Source organism: Manis javanica, chromosome 18 (genome assembly GCF_040802235.1).
Source record: "Manis javanica isolate MJ-LG chromosome 18, MJ_LKY, whole genome shotgun sequence".
NCBI lineage: Eukaryota > Metazoa > Chordata > Mammalia > Pholidota > Manidae > Manis > Manis javanica.
In genome coordinates, this window is record NC_133173.1 from 6596794 (window position 1) to 6614773 (window position 17980).

The window sequence follows — 17980 nt, forward strand, 5'->3', positions numbered from 1 at the left end:
AACAGTTTAAAGCTGTATAATGCTTACATCCCCGTAACTAAGAGTAGTGCTCAACTGCAGGATCAACTGAGTGGCTGGCTTACTTAATTCACACCCCATGATGCACATACTCAACAGTCAATCAACAAGTATGGAGACGTGACCATGCACAGAACACTTTACGTGGACATTTAATCTAGTTTGATTTTCTCAATAACTCTGTGAATGTGGAACACTTATAATGCCCATTCAACAAATGAGGGAACAGAAACTAACGAAATCTAATCTTGGTTCACACAGGATTCTGATGTGCCTTAGCCAACACTCAACGCAATTCTGCCTGGTCATTTTTAGCAACAAACTGGATTCTTCCTCCTATTTAGAAGGATTTTAAGAAGTACTGACACCTCTTGGTTTACCATTATGACTACATGGAACCAGAATCATTATTTTCTCATCTTCCACCTTTCCTCCCCAAGACAACCTCCTAACACACACATCCACACACACATCCCACTCTCATTAAAAGCACCAAATATGGAAAAAAAACATACCCTCTCTTTTCCCCTTCTCAGTGGTAATGACTCCACTTCTTCATAAAGAGCACAGCTCACAGGCTAAAATCCTCTCCCAGCAGAATGTCATCATTTGCTTTCCCAAGCAGGCACAGAATTAAAAAGCACTGTGGGTAATGGATGCAAATCATGCAAGGCTGACAACTTCTTAACAAAGTTAAGCTGTGTCACATGCACCTGGGATTCATCTGGGGAACAGGCAGGGGACCCAGTTACACAGCAGCCTTCCCAGCGTCGTATTTCCATACAGGGTCAGGGAGATCGCTTAGACTCACAGCTTCCTACACGATTCCTACGCTGGCTTGTGGAGCCTGACAAACACCATCTCAAACATGAATGTTTTCACTTGGATAAATCAATTTCACCTAAACCTGAACCTGAAGGTTGGTTACACAAAGGGGCATTACAGTTTCTTGGTGATGAACTAAACCTCATGCAGAATTTCTCTGAAAACAAAGAAGCACAGGAGAAGGAAAGTTAGGAGTATCTGGGGTAAGAGAATGGGATGTCAAGGCAGCAAAAGTCTTTGCCTTCACCGCTCGTGTCCTCATTTGTGCTTTGCCTTGGTTGACTCCGCCCAGCTGAAAGCCAGTTTCTGATTATAACTTGCAGAGTGTTAATGCCGAATGTTTATGTCTTTCCTAAAGAAAGGCTCAATATTGTTGCTTGAACTACTCCTTATCAACAGGGAGATCATTTTTTTTTCAAAACAGGTGTGTGTGTGTGCATGTTAGTCCAATTTGTTTAAAAAAAAATCCACACCTAACACTTAGATCTTAGTTTTTAAGTATGACATCTGCAAAAAAGGACCAGGAATTCTTGGAAAAATGGGTGATTCTAGAGATGAATCAGGAAAAGAAGTACAGATGAACTTAAAGCATATCACTGTGCTCCAAAATAAAGACATGCTCAGAGAAAGATGGGTATGTCAAAGGGGTACAGCAGCCAGGATGAAGGAATTTCCACTATTCAAATTAAGGACAATTTAAGCTTCAAAATAAATAACAATAGTAATGGCTATAATTCATTGAAGAAAGTAGTAATCCATGAATCCACAGAAGAGTGAGTAAATACATAAATGAGAATAGCTCTCTCGCACAACAGAATGCCAACTAATAAATGTAATGGGAATAACGAAATTGGAAGTAGCCATTTGGCTTTTACCATACGAATAACTGTTTCAAGCAAAAAGTCATCCGTGGATGCTAAGACTGTTAGGTGAATGTTTAACATTAAGTCTCAGGGAATCTTCCCACATTATACATATCAATTACAAAAGAGAAACAGTAACTTTTTTGTGGAGAAACCTGGCAGACATCACCTTAAGCAAGTGATGAAAGTTAACATCACCAGTAATGGGACAAATACATATCACATTCCTCTTGACCTGAAGCATTGAAAAAACAAAACATCCTTTCTGTGGTATTCTTACCAAAAATACATAACCTACATTTAATCATGAGAAGACATCAGGTAAACCAAATTGAGATACATTTCCCAGAATTAACTGGCTTGAAATCTTTTAAAAAAATGTAAAGGTCATGAAAAGTAAATTAAGATCAAGGAATTGTTCTGGATTAAAGGAGACTCAAGAGATTTGACAACTAAATCAAATTGAGGATTCTGAGTGGGATCCTGGACCTAAGACTGAGGTTTCCTTTTGCTATAAAGGGCAAAACTAAAACAACTTAAAAAATTTGAATAAGATCTGTAGATTATTTTTATAAAATAAATTGCCATTGATTTTATAATTGTACTATGGTTATATATAGGTATATCCTCATTTTTAGGAAATTCACCCTGAGATATTTAAAGGTGAGGTTGCATTATGTCTTATTCTCCAATAGCTCAGAGAGAAATAATAGTGTGTGTGTGTCTGTGTGTCTGTGTGTGTGAGACAGAGACAGAGACAGAAAGAGCAAGAGAGAGCAATGTGACAAAATATTAATATCTGAAGAATCTCAATGAAGGTATATGGATATTTTTTTGCAACATAAAAGGTTAAAAATAAAGAAGTTATAAAGTATATGAAAGATATGTCACCTGAGACAGACAATACTTTCTCTTCCTACTTTTAATAAGTCAACTCTTTGACCTTGCCAACCTTACTATTATTAAAAGAAAATTTTACAGTCTTGATGCAGTTTTGAAACCAAGATTCTGTCTCAACTTACTAAAAGAAGTCCACAGAAGTCTAAATTACATGTACCACAAAACAAACATTAACCAAATCTATCATTTGCCAGTAATGGTCTGTCAACAACCTTCAGAGTGTGCCTTCAAAATCTATTTTGCTGATGACACAAGCTCTCAGAATGGCCTTTAGGGTTTGCCCAGAACCTGTGGCTCAAATTCCTCTTGCTTGGTTTTGACGTCCCATAGAAACAGCAGCCATGAATGGAAGGGCAGGAGAGAGAGAAGGGGGGCTGAGCTTCCTTGCTGATGAGTTACTTCCATTGACCCTGCTGGTATCTTTTTTTAAAAAACAATCAGCACTATATTCAGAGGAGATGACAGGAAGGAGGAGAGACACTAGAAATGTTTTTTTTTTTCTTCTGTGCATTATCTTCCCTCAAGGTCATCGCTGGAAGCACTGTGGAGGAAAAGTAGCAGCACGATATGGGGTAAAGAACTGGGGATTTGAAGTCATACAAATCCTTATTTAAATTTTGGGCAAACTATTGAACCACCCTGAACCTCAGTGTATGGATTTATACATACATGAAAATGTAGCATTTGGAGGATGGGATATTTCAAAGAATAAAATAAGCTAATATGTGGGATGTGCCATTGAACAACACATTAGAACAGATGGGGCTAACAGACATCTACAGAATGCTCCACCCAAAAGCAGCAGGATACACATTCTTCTCAAGTGCACATGGAACATTTTCCAGAATGGATCATATACTAGGCCACAAGAAGAGCCTCAGTAAGTACAGAAGGATTGAGATCATACCAACCACCTTCTCAGACCATAAAGGTATGAAACTAGAAATAAATTATGCAAATAAAACAAAAAAAAATCCCACAAACACATGGAGGCTTGACAACAAGCTCTTAAATAATCACTGGAACAATGACCAAATAAAAACAGATCAGACAATATATGGAGACAAATGATAACAACAACTCAACAGCCCAAAATCTGTGGGATGTAGTGAAGGCCATTCTAAAAGGGAAGTATATTGCAATACAGGCCTACCTCAAGAAAGAAGAACAACCCCAAATGAACAATCTAAACTCACAATTAATGAAACTAGAAAAAAGAAGAACAAATGAGGCCCAAAGTCAGTCCAAGGAGAGACATAATAAAGATCAGAGCAGAAATAATAAAAATTGAGAAGAATAAAATAGAAAGAACCAATGAAACCAGGAGCTGGTTCATCAAGAAAATAAACAAAATAGATAACCCCCTAGCCAGACTTATCAAGAAAAAAAGAGAGTGTACACACATAAACAGAATCAGAAATGAGAAAGGAAAAATTACTACGGACACCACAGAAATACAAAAAAGTATCAGAGAATACTATGAAAAATAATACGCTAACAAACTGGATAACCTAGAAGAAATGGACAACTTTCTAGAAAAATACAACCTTCCAAGGCTGACCAAGGAAGAAACAGAAAATCTGAACAGACCAATTACCAGTAATGAAATTGAACTGGTAATCAAAAATTACCTAAGAACAAAATCCGCATACCAGATGGCTTCACCGCTGAATTTTATCAAACATTTAGTGAAGACCTAATACCCATCCCCCTTAAAGTTTACCAAAAAGTAGAAGAGGAGGGAATCGTTCCAAACTCATTCTATGAAGCCAGCATCACCTTAATAGCAAAACCAGGCAAAGACCCCACAAAAAAAGAAAATTACAGACCAATATCCCTGATGAAATACTCAACAAAATATTAGCAAACAGAATTCAAAAATATATCAAGAAGATCATCCATCATGATCAAGTGGGATATATTCCAGGGATGCAAGGATGGTACAATATTCGAAAATCCATCAACATCATCCACCACATCAACAAAAAGAAGGACAAAAATCACATGATCATTTTCCATAGATGCTGAAAAAGCATTTGACAAAATTCAACATCCACTCCTGATAAAAACTCTCAACAAAATGGGTATAGAGGGCAAGTACCTCAATATAATAAAGGCCATATATGATAAACCCACAGCCAACATCATACTTAATAGTGAGAAGCTGAAAGCTTTTCCTTTAAGATTGGGAACAAGTCAGGGATGCCCACTCTCCCCACTGTTATTCAACATAGTACCGGAGGTCCTAGCCTTGGCAATCAGACAACACAAAGAAATAATAGGCATCCAGATTGGCAAGGAAGAAGTTAAACTGTCCCTGTTTGCAGATGACATGATATTGTACATAAAAAACCCTAAAGAATCCACCCCAAAATTACTAGAACTAGTAAATGATTTCAGCAAAGTTGCAGGATACAAAATCAATAAACAGAAATCGGTGGCATTCTCATATACTAATGATGAGCAAGCAGAAAGAGAAATCAGGAAAAATCTTCCATTCACAATTACATCAAAAGAATAAAATACCTAGGAATAAACCTAACCAAGGAGGTGGAAAACTTACACCCTGAAAACTACAAGACACTCATGAGAGAAATTAAAGAAGACACATATAAATGGAAATACATTCCAATTAATATTGTCAAAATGGCCATCCTGCTTAAAGCAGTCTACAGATTCAATACAATCCCTATCAAATACCAACAGCGTTCTTCGATGAACTAGAACAAATAGTTCTAAAATTCATATGGGACCACATAGACCACAAATAACCAAAGCAATCCTGAGAAGGAAGAATAAAGCTCGGGGGGATTATGCTCTTCAACTTCAAGCTCTACTAAAAAGCCACAGTAATCAAGACAATTTGGTACTGTCACAAGAACAGACCCATAGATCAAATGGAACAGCACAGATATAAACCCACACATCTGTGGCCAATTAATATATGATAAAGGAGCCATGGACATACAATGGATATACATATGACAGCCTCTTAAACAACTGGTATTGGCAAATTGGACAGCTACATGTAAGATAATGAAACTAGATTATTGTCTAATACCATATATAAAAGTAAACTTGAAATGGATCAAAGACCTGAATGTAAGTCATGAAACCATAAAACTCTTAGAAGAAAACATAGGCAAAAATATCTTGAATAAAAACATAAGCAACTTTTTTATGAACACATCTCCTTGGATAAAGGAAACAAAAGCAAAAATAAACAAGTGGGACTACATCAAACTAAAAAGCTTCTGTACAGCAAAGGACACCATCAAAAGGCACCCTACAGTATGGGAGAATGTATTCATAAATGACATATCTGGTAAGATGTGAACATCCAAAATATATAAAGAACTCACATGCCACAACACCCAAATAGCAAATAATCTGATTAAAAAAATGGACAGAGGATATGAGCAGACACTTCTCCAAAGAAGAAATTCAGATGGTCAACAGGCACATGAAAAGATGCTCCACATTGCTAATCATCAGAGAAATGCAAATTAAAACCACAATGAGATATCACCTCACACCAGTTAGGATGGCCAACTTCCAAAAGACAAGGAACCACAAATGCTGGTGAGGATGCAGAGAAAGGCGAACAGTCCTACGCTGTTGGTACGAATGTAAATTAGTTCAACCATTGTGGAAAGCAATATGGAGGTTCCTCAAAAAACTAAAATTAAAAATACCATTTGACCCAGGAATTCCACTTCTTAGAATTTACCCAAAGAAAACAAGATTACAGATTCAAAAAGGCATATGTACCCCTATGTTTACCACAGCACTATTTACAGTAGCCATGATATGGAAGCAACCTAAGTGTCCGTCAGTAGATGAATGGATAAATAAGAGGTGGTACATATACACAATGGAATATTATTCTGCCATAAGATGAAAACAAATCTTACCATTTGCAACAACATGGATGGAGCTAGAGGGTATTATGCTCAGTGAAATAAGCCAGGTGGAGAAAGACAAGTACCAAATGATTCACTCATTTGTGGAGTATAACAACAAAGCAGAACTGAAAGAACAAAACAGCAGCAAACACACAGACTCCAAGAAGTGACTAGCAGCTACCAAAGGGGAGGGGTTGGGGAGGGTAGGTAGGGAGGGAGGGGGAGGAGGATTAAAGGGCATAATGATTAGCACACATAATGGAGGGGGTCACGGGGAAGGTGGTGTAGCACAGAGAAGACAAGTAGTGACTCTTTAGCATCTTATTGTGCTGATGGACAGTAACTGCAATGGGGTGTGGGTGGGGACTTGATAATAGGGGTGAATGTAGTAACCACAGTGTTGCTCATGTGGAACCCTCATAAGATTGTATATCAATGATATCTTTATAAAAAAATGGGATGTGCCATATTTTCTCTATTTTCCCCTCCAGGTCTGCTCTTTATTTTCCTCCATCCTTCTCTATGTCCTAGGAGACTGACCTCAAGGACTGCTTCCACCAAGCTTCCTTGCTTTGGGCTACTGGTTGGGTTTGGTGGAATTATGGCATAATCAGGAGATCAGAAGAGAGAAAGGTGTAGTACTTACCCTGTCTCCCACCCCTGAAGGCATCCTTTGGGAGTGGCTCCATTATTCTACATAGGCAGCTTCTACTGGACAGCCATCTATCCAGCCATCTGCAGGTACAGTTCTCACAGGTTAGGGCAAGTCTTCCCTGGTTCTACCACTCTACCCCACTAAAATGATACAGTCTTCCCACTACTTTTCTCCCCAGAGTGCCTCACCATCCCTTACTGATTTTCTTAATCTTGCCTTTGCAAACAGTCCCTTCATTGAACTCTCCTCAATTGCCCCTGTGCCATGTGCCAGCTTCTAGGACATAGACTGATTCAATATCAATCCAGCATTCAATGGAGGCCAATTTTACAATCCTTCCTTCATTTGGCTCTGCTGTATGAAAGTTTAAGAAGCCTCATACCAAGGAAGGGACAGGATCTCCAATTGCTCTCTGCAGTTAGAAGGAGATGCTTATTATGATGCTACAACTTTTGAATAGCAGGATTCTTGTAAGGAATCACCTTCCCAAGTTTTAAATAAAAGGCACTCTTAGTGACTGGATACAGGGTCAAGCCCCTGAATAAAAAACCTAGTCCAGAATGTGTTCAATTGCAGCCCTGTAGCCCTGGTGCTGAAAAGATGACATGGTTCATATTTAATGTACTATTTATTGAGGATTGGTGTTAATGTTCCTTAGTATTTCCTACATTAACCTCAGGCAAAATAGGGGAAGGAAGGGAGCAAATGAGTTTTATACAGTAAATCCCTATGATTATTGACCATCCAGAGGGAGTTCATGTCTACACACTTACTTGTTTTCTTAGCTCCTACTTCAATAGACTGTATAATGTCTGAAACCCTCCGCAGTTTGCAACTTGGTCCTGGCATTTTTCCTCTCTTGCATCAAACATCTGGGAGCATTTTACAAGGCTTTCCTGCAATCTGCCAAACATGCACACATGCATCTTTCAGGAGTCCAATTTTCTCTACCCAGTAATTGGTCAGTGCAGAGAAACAAAGTATCATTTTATTTTACATAACAGCACTATGTAAAATGATTCACTAATTCAGTGCTGAAAAATAATAATCACAAGTTGGAAGATGTAAAACCACATGTGAGAAGATAGCACCCAGGGAAATCTAGGCTCTTAGTGCTGACACTGGCTCACTCTTGCCCCCTGCAGTTTGCTGAGAGACAAAAATATATTTTGTAATTAGCCTTGTGCTTTACTTGCAAACTTGAGCTGAAATGCTCATTTGCTTGATAAGGAGCTGTCAGTACATCCAGGAATACACCACCCAACAGTATGATTTAGAAACAGTTTTACTTCCATGTCACGTAACAAAGACAGCTTGTTCTTTCTTTGTCTCCACTTCTTGTTAATGGAGAAAATTGACCAGAAAAAACCACAACCTACAACTTAATATGGATTCCTGTTTTGTACTTCTTACAATTTGAAATAACGTCCACACATAAAAGAAAGATTCAGCAATAGCTAATGCTTTTTCCTTGGGTAATACAATAATTTGTAAAGCAGAATGGCTGAGTAAATAAATTGGGCAAGCTTATCTCATTGCCTATGGTTTCATTTTCCTAATGAGATGCTGAGAAAACTTTCCTGAAGAGCCCTAGAATTCAGCACTTATGCTGCTGGACAGTACCCTCTCAGCAAGCATCTGCACAAAAACCACACAATTGAATGGAAATTGAGGAACAGAGTGTGATTTTCTGTAATGACTAAGACCTCCAGGAACCAAGTCTTCAACATCACCTCCCCACATTCTACTACAAACCACTCTACTCTGGCTGAAAAAACAAACAAGTACTTCTTTATCCAACTAACGCAAAATAAATTTTCAAACAAATCTGAAGTCCTTGCCAAGCAGCCACTTTTCAAATCTACCTCTGCCGTGGGGTATTCATATCAATAAGGAATTTAGGGAAGAATTGAGGATTTCAATTATGGAAAAAGGTGAATGGACTAAATCCCACCCCAAATGAATTAAATAAAAATAAATGGCTTTCTTTATTCATACAACAATACATGTTAATTTCTATCTCAGAGTTGGTATAGACTCTAAATATGCTATCACCCAAGTAGTGATTCATTTTCTTAGGTCTGTCCTTACAAAGCTTTTCCTAAATGCCATATGTGCCTGAAGTCAATAAGAGCTCATTTTATCTTTGGGCATCTCTGACTACTACAAAAGTCTTTCTGAGCAAAGAAAATAGTATCAGATATTAATAGATATTGCGTTCTTACTCCAAGTCAAGCAAGGACTAGCTTTAATTTCTTTTCACTAGCGGACTATTTGAAGACAGTTAACAGAGTGAACACTGTCCCTCCTGCTACCATTCATTATGTGCACACTGTCTTCACGACCCTTGTCAGCATTACATATGTCAGCCACTGAACTCATTTGCATTTCTGTGGCTCAGAAATGAACCATAATACTCTAGGTTTTGTGTTGATGAGGACAAAGCACAAGGAAACTCTTCCCCATCTACCTCTGATTTTTATATTTCTACTAAAGCCACTGAGTTGTCATGAGAACTTAGTTTTAGCACACTGGGCATTACTAAGCTCGCTACCTGTGACAACCACATAGACACAGCCTGTACTCCTCCAAGGGTGTGTGCCCTTGGCTGGGGACTCTTTGAGCAGAATTTATCCTTAGGTAGTTTCATCTTTTAGTGCCATCCATCATTTCGATCTGTAAATATATTTTAGAATATCAATTACACCATACTTATGTATTGTAGATTCATGTTATCCAAAAAGTAACAATCATGGTTTCTATAGTTTCAGCTAAGTGCTTTCTTCTTTTACTGTGCAGTTTGTGGAATAGGATCGGGCATAAGGTAAAGCCATGAATATCAATCCCCACTTGGATTGAAAACTATCTATTAATCAGCATACTTTGAATATATTCCTTCACCTAATAACAATTGCATTGAATTATACTATAATTCATCCCATAGGTCTCCAGATTTTCCCACAAACATAACATGAAAAGCTTGGCAAAGATTTATTTGTTCGTTTATTTATTGATTACCGCCTATGCATCAGGCATTATGCTACGTGCTGGGCACACAGCTGCCAACAAGACAAAGTTCCTTCTCGCATGAACTGTATACTCTATCTGGGAGAGACAGATGCTACCAAATTAAAGGCGTCATAGTAGAAGTGACTAGGAATGTTCCCTTAGGCAAGATGGACAGGAAAGTCTTGCTGAGATGGTGAAATTTAAGCTGAGATTAAGACATTTAAACTGAGACTTGACTATCAAACAGGAGCCAGCTTTGCAAGATCTGTAGGAAATGAATGCCAGCAGAGGGGAAAGCTAGTGATAAAGTCTGAAGTCAGGCCTGTTCCATCTCAGACTGTTAGAGAAACAGAATATCTACTTGGCACCCAGATAAATGATTTATTCTACGTTTATTTGATCTATGGGCTAGGAACCATATACAAAGATAAAATCAGATTAGAACATGTAAAAATCTCAAAATCATGAAGCTGAGTGAAAAAATCCAAAAGGGGAAAAAGTGTATATACTGTACAGTTCCATTCTATAAAATTCCAAAGATACAGGCTAATATTTAAGGACTGGACACAGATCTGTCCCTGGTCTGGGTGAGGGATGAATCACAAAGGGACCCAAGGATATTTGGGGTATGATGGGAAGGATTATAATGCTTATCATGGTGAGGACTTCATGAGTATATATTTATATGCCAAAACCCAACAAATTACATATTTTAAATGTGTTTATTGCACATCAATTATATCTCAACAAAGTTCTAAAAAATCAGATTTGTTTGAACATTTTCTTCCAAAGAAAACATTTGTTTGTTTTTGTTTCTAGCAATGCCCAGGTCATTTTATAAGTACTTAATAAATCTTCCTCTGGAATCCAACCTGGGATTTCCTGATCTCTGCATCACATTTATTTGCCTATATTTGAGAGATTATAACTTTTTTTCAGTTTTGGACAGTGAAAGGATATTTATTTGTCCAACTTCAGTTTGCAAACAGGTCTCCTCAGAGAACTTGGACAGAGGTTAAGGAATCTAAGTTTTGTATCGCTCCAGAATTGCATTTTAATTCAGTCAGTCCAGAAACCCTGCACTCATTTAGAGTAATATGCATCCTTTCAAATCCCCTCTCCCACCTTTGACACCTGTTCCTTCTTGGCAAGATTTGTTCTATGCTCCCTCTCCTCCTCCCCTTCAGTCTGCAGATCATTCTCTATGCAGTGAAGAAAGAAGCATGCCATGGTTCCCAGACATCTGTCCTTAAGCATCAATCACCTGAAACACCAAGTGGTGCCCCTTCCCTTTAGCTGCATTCATGCCTGAAATATAACCAGATATGTGTTATGTTTCTCCTCGCACTGGTTTAATAAATTCTGACTTCTTTAGGAAATTGAATGTTCCTGACCCTATTCTTATTTCTGCTGCTAACAAAAGTAGGGCCTTGGGGAAGACACAAATTCCGGGTTGCCGATGGAGTTAGGAACAACTGTCCATTCAGATGTAGGGGTACCCTGCTGGAGCCCACAGTGACAAACCCGAAGAGGGGATCTTGCAGACCTGGCTGCCTAGGTGTGTGTATCTCTCTCTCTCTCTCTCTCTGTCTCTCTCTCTGTCTCTCTCTCCTCTCTCTCACCATTCCAGTTCCAATCTACAGTGCTCACAGAGTTGTTATAAACAGAAATAGAAACACCAGAAAATAGTGAAGAATTACGCAAATTAAAATTACTGTAATCATTATGTACTCATTGGGAACGCAACAAAAATGTGCCGATTTAAGAATTCCCATCATTCTACTCTTGAGTCACTTAAAACTAATAATTTAGCTTAGGCTTTATTCTGAGGGCACTCACACCTCTGCTTTCACCATGGATTTGTCTATTTGCGGGCCACAATTTTTCAGAGTCACCCATAACTATATTAAAAATCTGACCTAGTACTCAGCCACTCTAATAATTCTGTGGTTTCTCTCTGGTCCCTCAGGATGGGTTCGAGCCTACCAATCTATTTCTCAGATTTTGAAGCAAAAGGGAGGGGCCATTATGCCTGGTGGGGGGACATTTTTGGTAGATGAATGTGGAGACAACAGATATGAGGGTGTCAGCAGCATGCCCCAGCCAGCCACCTTCTTTGCGGATCTAGGTCACAGAGGTGGGTGAGGGTGGCTTCTTCAGAAGCACTACAGTCGACCTTACAGATGGGGGTGGGGGTGTCCTGGAAGTCCTTGGGATTCACAGTAGCTCCTGGGTGAGCTCTTGAAAAACCCTAACTTTCCTGAGTATTAGTTAGCCACAAAGTCCTTGCCTTGATCCCCACAGCCTTTCTGACTATTTCATAAGCCTCCCAGCCCTGTTACACAACATTCAGACCCAGAACTCATAAAGGGCATCTTGTTTGTCTACAAGGGAGATAAGTACAGATACAGGTACAAACCAATCAGGAATACGAGATTAGTGATTTTACAAAACCATGACTATTCTTAAACCTGGTATCCTGGCTAAATATGCTAGTCCTGAAATCTTACTGTTGGGATTCAAATTCCAGCTCCATCACTTATGAGTAACTTCAGTTAAGTTCTTTAAACTCTCTGTGCTTCAGTTCCATCTATAAAATGGGGGCAAAAGAACAGTTATCTCTTAGGACTATTTGTGGGGATTAAAAAACTGTATATGAATAAAAACCTAGAACAGTGTTTGACATACGCTAAGTCATCAAGAAACTTGGTTATTAATATTGGTGGTGCTATTAGTATTGGTGGTGCTTCTCTAATGAGTACAGTCAATTCTCCGGTGCCTGTTTCCCCACCACATTAATGCCTGAGCAGTTAAACTACAGCTGAGGCTAGAATGCAAACCACCTCTCTGTCCTCAGCACCCCATCGATAGGGGATGATGTCAATCCAGCTTCTCCAGGCCCTCTTCCCAAAGTTAGATGAATCTCCTCTAAGGCAAACCTTCAATGACCTATCGTTAGGCAGACCCAAAAGATAATTGCATATCCTTTATTTAGAATGAGGAAGAGAAGTTCCTTTGACTCTCTGTAGGTTATCCCACAGTAATTAAATAGATAAATAAGGACAACAACAAAGACAGGCTAGGTAGTTTTGCTTCGTGGCCTTGAACATTTGGTGGGTGAAAAGTCTAGAATGTTGGGACTCAAGTGGACATATGCTTCTCTAGCAGGAAGGATGTCATGATCTTTGCACTAAACTTAGAAGAGCCGGATCTTCCGTTAAGAACATCAATCTATACAGATTGTAACACATGGCCTACATTTTCCCTTTGGGGAGACTGCCTTGTGGATATATTTTTTGAATGATTTGCAATGCATTTCAGAGGAAAAAAGGAAGACATGTGGATTCAGTGACCTGTGTTTGAATCATGAATTAGCTATACAAGAGTGGTACAGTGCTTATCAAACATTTATTATCTTAATACGTCTCCACTGATTTGTCTGTAAAATAAAAATTAAATAATATAATAAAAAAGACTTCTGGGTTTGCTTATTTAAGATAATGTATATCAAATACTTATCACACTTCCAGGCACATGGTCCTCTATTAGCACTGTTTGAACTCATTGCTTATATTGTCACATACCAGCAAAGCACGGGAACTCGTCAGCTTCCGAGTCAAAGCACGTAACAACAAAACGAATACCCAGTCACTATAAACATCGGCTCTGATGCAGTTTCCATCCCCATTGACCCGAAACACTATTGGCTTATGCTAGCTAGATTATCTCCATGTTCCAGAAAACTTGGACCTCATCACAAAGAGAATCAGTCTGTGAGGAGCCATCACAGAACTGCAGATATATTTTGTGTTACTAGGATGTACTTGAGCTTGGAGTTGGACAAACTCATCTAGAGAAATTAAAGTGACCAAGCTGAAGTGAATCATTACCCTTTTCCCCTGAAACATCCCCCCTGGGAATGGAAAACAGCACATACTGTGATTCTCGTTGAGCATATTTAAGGCTTCTTTTAAATGTACCAGATTCCACTTCTGACATTGGACAGTTGGTTTAACATCCTTCCCCACTATACTATTTCCCCCCAAATTTGTAACATCCATTTTTTAATAGACCTTTTGATTTTCCTTTCTCTTTTTTCTCATCATTTATTTCTTTGTTTTCTGCTACTTGTGTACTGTGAAGCTTCCGTCCCTTTATCTGCTTGGTAGACATAGAGATGGAATTTAATTTTCATTCAATCAAATATAAGCTTTGTGTCACTTAGCATAATTCAACAGCCTTGCCTTTGATGTCTGGACTTCAGGGTTGCAACCTTACTGCCCACGATGGAACTGGGAATAATGTCAATGGCTGTCGCGTTAAGACTAAACACAGGAAGAAAGAGCTGAAAGGAATTTAAAGATCTTTAATTTTAAAGCTAAGAAACCTGAGAGTAAACAAGTTAAGCCACCTCCCAAGAGTGGCAAAGCTGGTTGTCAGCAGGAAGACGGAACCAGAACCGAGCCGCCTTGAATCTAAGCCACATGTCCTTTATAAAAATTATGCTGGGTACTAAAGTGAGGACTTGATGGAAATCTGTGGGACAGTGAAAACCATGCTAGACTATTTCATCTTGTGCACCGTGGGTGTTCCTAGGTTTCTTCACTTGATTCCCTTCTAAGAGGGTAGGATTGGACAACAGGCCAGGATGAAGAAATCAGGCAAAACATGGGCATATCCACAGAAAATTAAAAGCAGCCCTTTTCCTTCTACACCAGAATCATCTAAGTTTAGCACCTTACAAACTGAAAATAGAAACTTTCTTTGATTCTTTGTCCCCATAAGGATATATTGATCCTCACAAATATTGTGATTTGATTTCTTTTCCTGTGAAACAGCTTCCCTCTCTCTCCCCATTGGCTCGCTTCGTTCCCCCTTCCTTCCTTCCTTCTTTCCTTATTCCCTTCCCCCACCCCTTCCCTTCCTTCAGTCTGTGTTGTACTTAGAGTTCGGCTTTCCTCTACCAGTTTACATCTGGAAAACTCACTCATGTAGGTCAAAGGCTTTCACTGCTCATGCTAAAGGGCTAGTAGCTCTTTGTAAGGGCCACAGGGCTTACTTAATAAGGAGGAAAGCAACACAGAATAAAAAGATATGACTCTCAAATTTAATGAAAAGCTATTGAATTAATATAGCCTGCCCATGCCAGGCTATTTGAAGGCATCTTAAATAAAAACAACCTCTTTTGTCTGGGGAAACTTCAAAGGTTTTCTGCCTTCCATTTTCAGACTTAACAACAAAAGATAAGGGCTGCGAAAGGCTGCAGTTGATACAAACAGTAGGAAGAGCGAATTCCTTGATTGAAACCCTTTTCCAGGAGCTAGTGCCTGTTCTCTTTGCACGTATTTATAGATCATAGGCAAGAGACCAGCCATTCACTTGGTTGAGCCAGAGGCAGAGGCGAATAATGTCCCCACTGTTGACTGGCAATGGGTAAATCACGAACTACACCTCGTGAGTCACTTGGATTCCCTGGGTTCCCATGGAATCACTCATAAAACAGAAATTCTTTTAGGATAACTTTCTTGGTTGTTATAAGGTGGCAATGTTTTGCAAGTAGCAAATGCAATACAAAGGAAATGCACTTTAACTCCTCTCTGTCTGCAATCTCTCATCTTTCTCTTTTCAGTGCTTATCTCCATGGGTAGTGATGCAATCAACCTATAGTGGCACACATTCCACCCTTCATGATATACATGGATCTTCCCTGAATAGTACTAAGACTGCCAAGGGATATTTCTAGGCCAAAATAAGTCAAAATCATTCAGATTTTAAAACTTGTGCACAAACACACACAGACATACACGCACCCAACACGTACTTTCAGGAACTGTACAGAGAGAGAAACTAACAGTGCTAAATTAGTTTTAGATTATACTTTAACAGCCCCCACTTCTGCCAGCATTTCTGCATGTTGTGGCTGTCACAACCAGCATATATAGACAATGAACTATTCTGCTTTTTAAAATTTATTACTTGAAAGGCTACACATTATGAAGGATGAGTATTTGTGTCTTAGAGTTAGACAGGATTGGATTCAAAAGCCAGCAGTCTCTTACAAGATTCATGGCATTGGCAAACCTCTTAATCTCCATGAAGCTTAATTTCCTTGTTTGTAAAAAGGGATGCTAATAATAGCAACCACCACACAGGATTATTTACATGATTAAGTGAGATAATATTTATAAAATGCTCAGCACAGCATCTAGTTCATGGCAAGGCTCTAATGAATATTTGCTATTATTATTATCTTACATATATATATATGTAAGATATATATATATATATACTGACATACTTATTTTTACAATTTCATAGTATTCTAGAAAATTAATAGATGATGTTCCATCTTTTATTTTTACTACTGCTAGGAATTTGGTTTGTTTTCAATTGATTTGGGGATATAAGCGTCACTGCTATAAATATCTACATAAAATGTTATTTTCTGTTTATTTTCTTCAGGAATGTTCAAGCTGGAAACATAGGATTAAATGGGAGGTTTTTATGGACTTTCACTACACATTACCAAACTCCTCTCCAGAGGAAAGTAAACCAATTTACAGATAGCTGTACGATGTTATTAAACCTCTTTCTTCATAGATGCACTTAACACTGGGTTTCATTATTTTTACTTATTTATTGTAGAGGGATCAGCATCAAAGTATACCAAAAAGGTTTGAGTTTTGCCTTTATCTACTAATGGAATTGGGGTTTCTGTTGTTTTTCCAAGTTAAGATGAGCATCTCTTCTGGGCTAGTCAGTTCATTATCATCGACCCATGAGGAACCATTTAATGGTTTAAGCAACAAGTGATCCTCACAGTCTCAAGGGATCCCCAGACTGAACTCCATTCCAACATTTTCCTCCTGGTAGCCACTGGGCACCTCTTTGCCTGCAAGTAAGAACTGCTGCATTCTTTGCATGCCGCTAAGAACATTCTCAAATAGTAGACACCGAAGGCTGTTTTTCAATTTGATTACAAAATTAGGAGGCAGAAACAGGAAAGGGAGATAGTATCCGAAGTTCAACGTGACACCAGCTGGAATTGATGGGAGTAGAGCACGCTTTACACTCCAAAGCTCTCAGCTACCCCCCTTTTTTTGTTATAATGGCGCCTTTTGGGGAAACTAATCTCCTCATTCCCCGACATCCCATTTTGGCCGTAGACATTGGCATTCCATGTCCTGTCCTTACTCATTCCCTCCAGGGGAGGAAGACGGCCATGCAGCTGGTGAGTTAGGGGGAGATGCTGAATGGGCGGGAGCACCAGCAGGACCTGAACTCCAGACATACTCATTGCTCCACCACGTGATGAACTTAGTAGGGTGCCCTCCGCCCCTACAGCTCTAGGTGAGGAAGTTCAATTCTGGGAGCAACACGCTCTCTAGCTCTTTATTATTGGTAAGAAAGCAGATATATCTTATTTCAACCTATCTGGATGCTTAGATGATTTGGAACTCAGGAGACAAGGAAGAGGTGCCATTCATTGCTCATCTAAAGCTCCACACAGCTTAGTATTTGCAGTCATTAAATGTCAAGGCCAGAGTCATTCTGCCTGGTTCTACCCCTATCTGCTGGTAGAAGCCAAGTTACATGGCTTCTCTGAGCTCTAGTTCCTTCATCTGTATAAGGGGGTTAATAATAGTACATACCTCAAAGAATTGTTTAAAGCAGGAGTTGGCAAAATATTGCTCACTGGGACAAATCCAGTCCGTTGCTTATTATTGTAAATAGAATTGTATTGAAATACAGCCACATCCATATATTTACACATTGTCTATTGCTACTTTCATGCTATAACAGCA

The 17980-nt window shown here is 38.9% G+C and overlaps 1 protein-coding gene across 9 annotated transcripts in view; it reads right to left on the reverse strand.

Moving 5' to 3' along the window:
• AGBL1 (AGBL carboxypeptidase 1) overlaps positions 1 to 17980 on the reverse strand; it is an 822820-nt gene that overhangs the window by 339825 nt on the left and 465015 nt on the right. The window contains exon 23 of one of the 9 annotated variants that reach the window (XM_073226988.1): positions 6767 to 8069. The exons of the other annotated variants lie outside the window; for them this stretch is intronic. Within the exon in view, the coding sequence (XP_073083089.1) occupies positions 7955 to 8069 (115 nt within the window). The 3' untranslated portion in view covers positions 6767 to 7954. Of the gene's footprint in view, positions 1 to 6766; positions 8070 to 17980 lie in introns of those variants that run through there. 9 annotated transcript variants of the gene reach the window in all.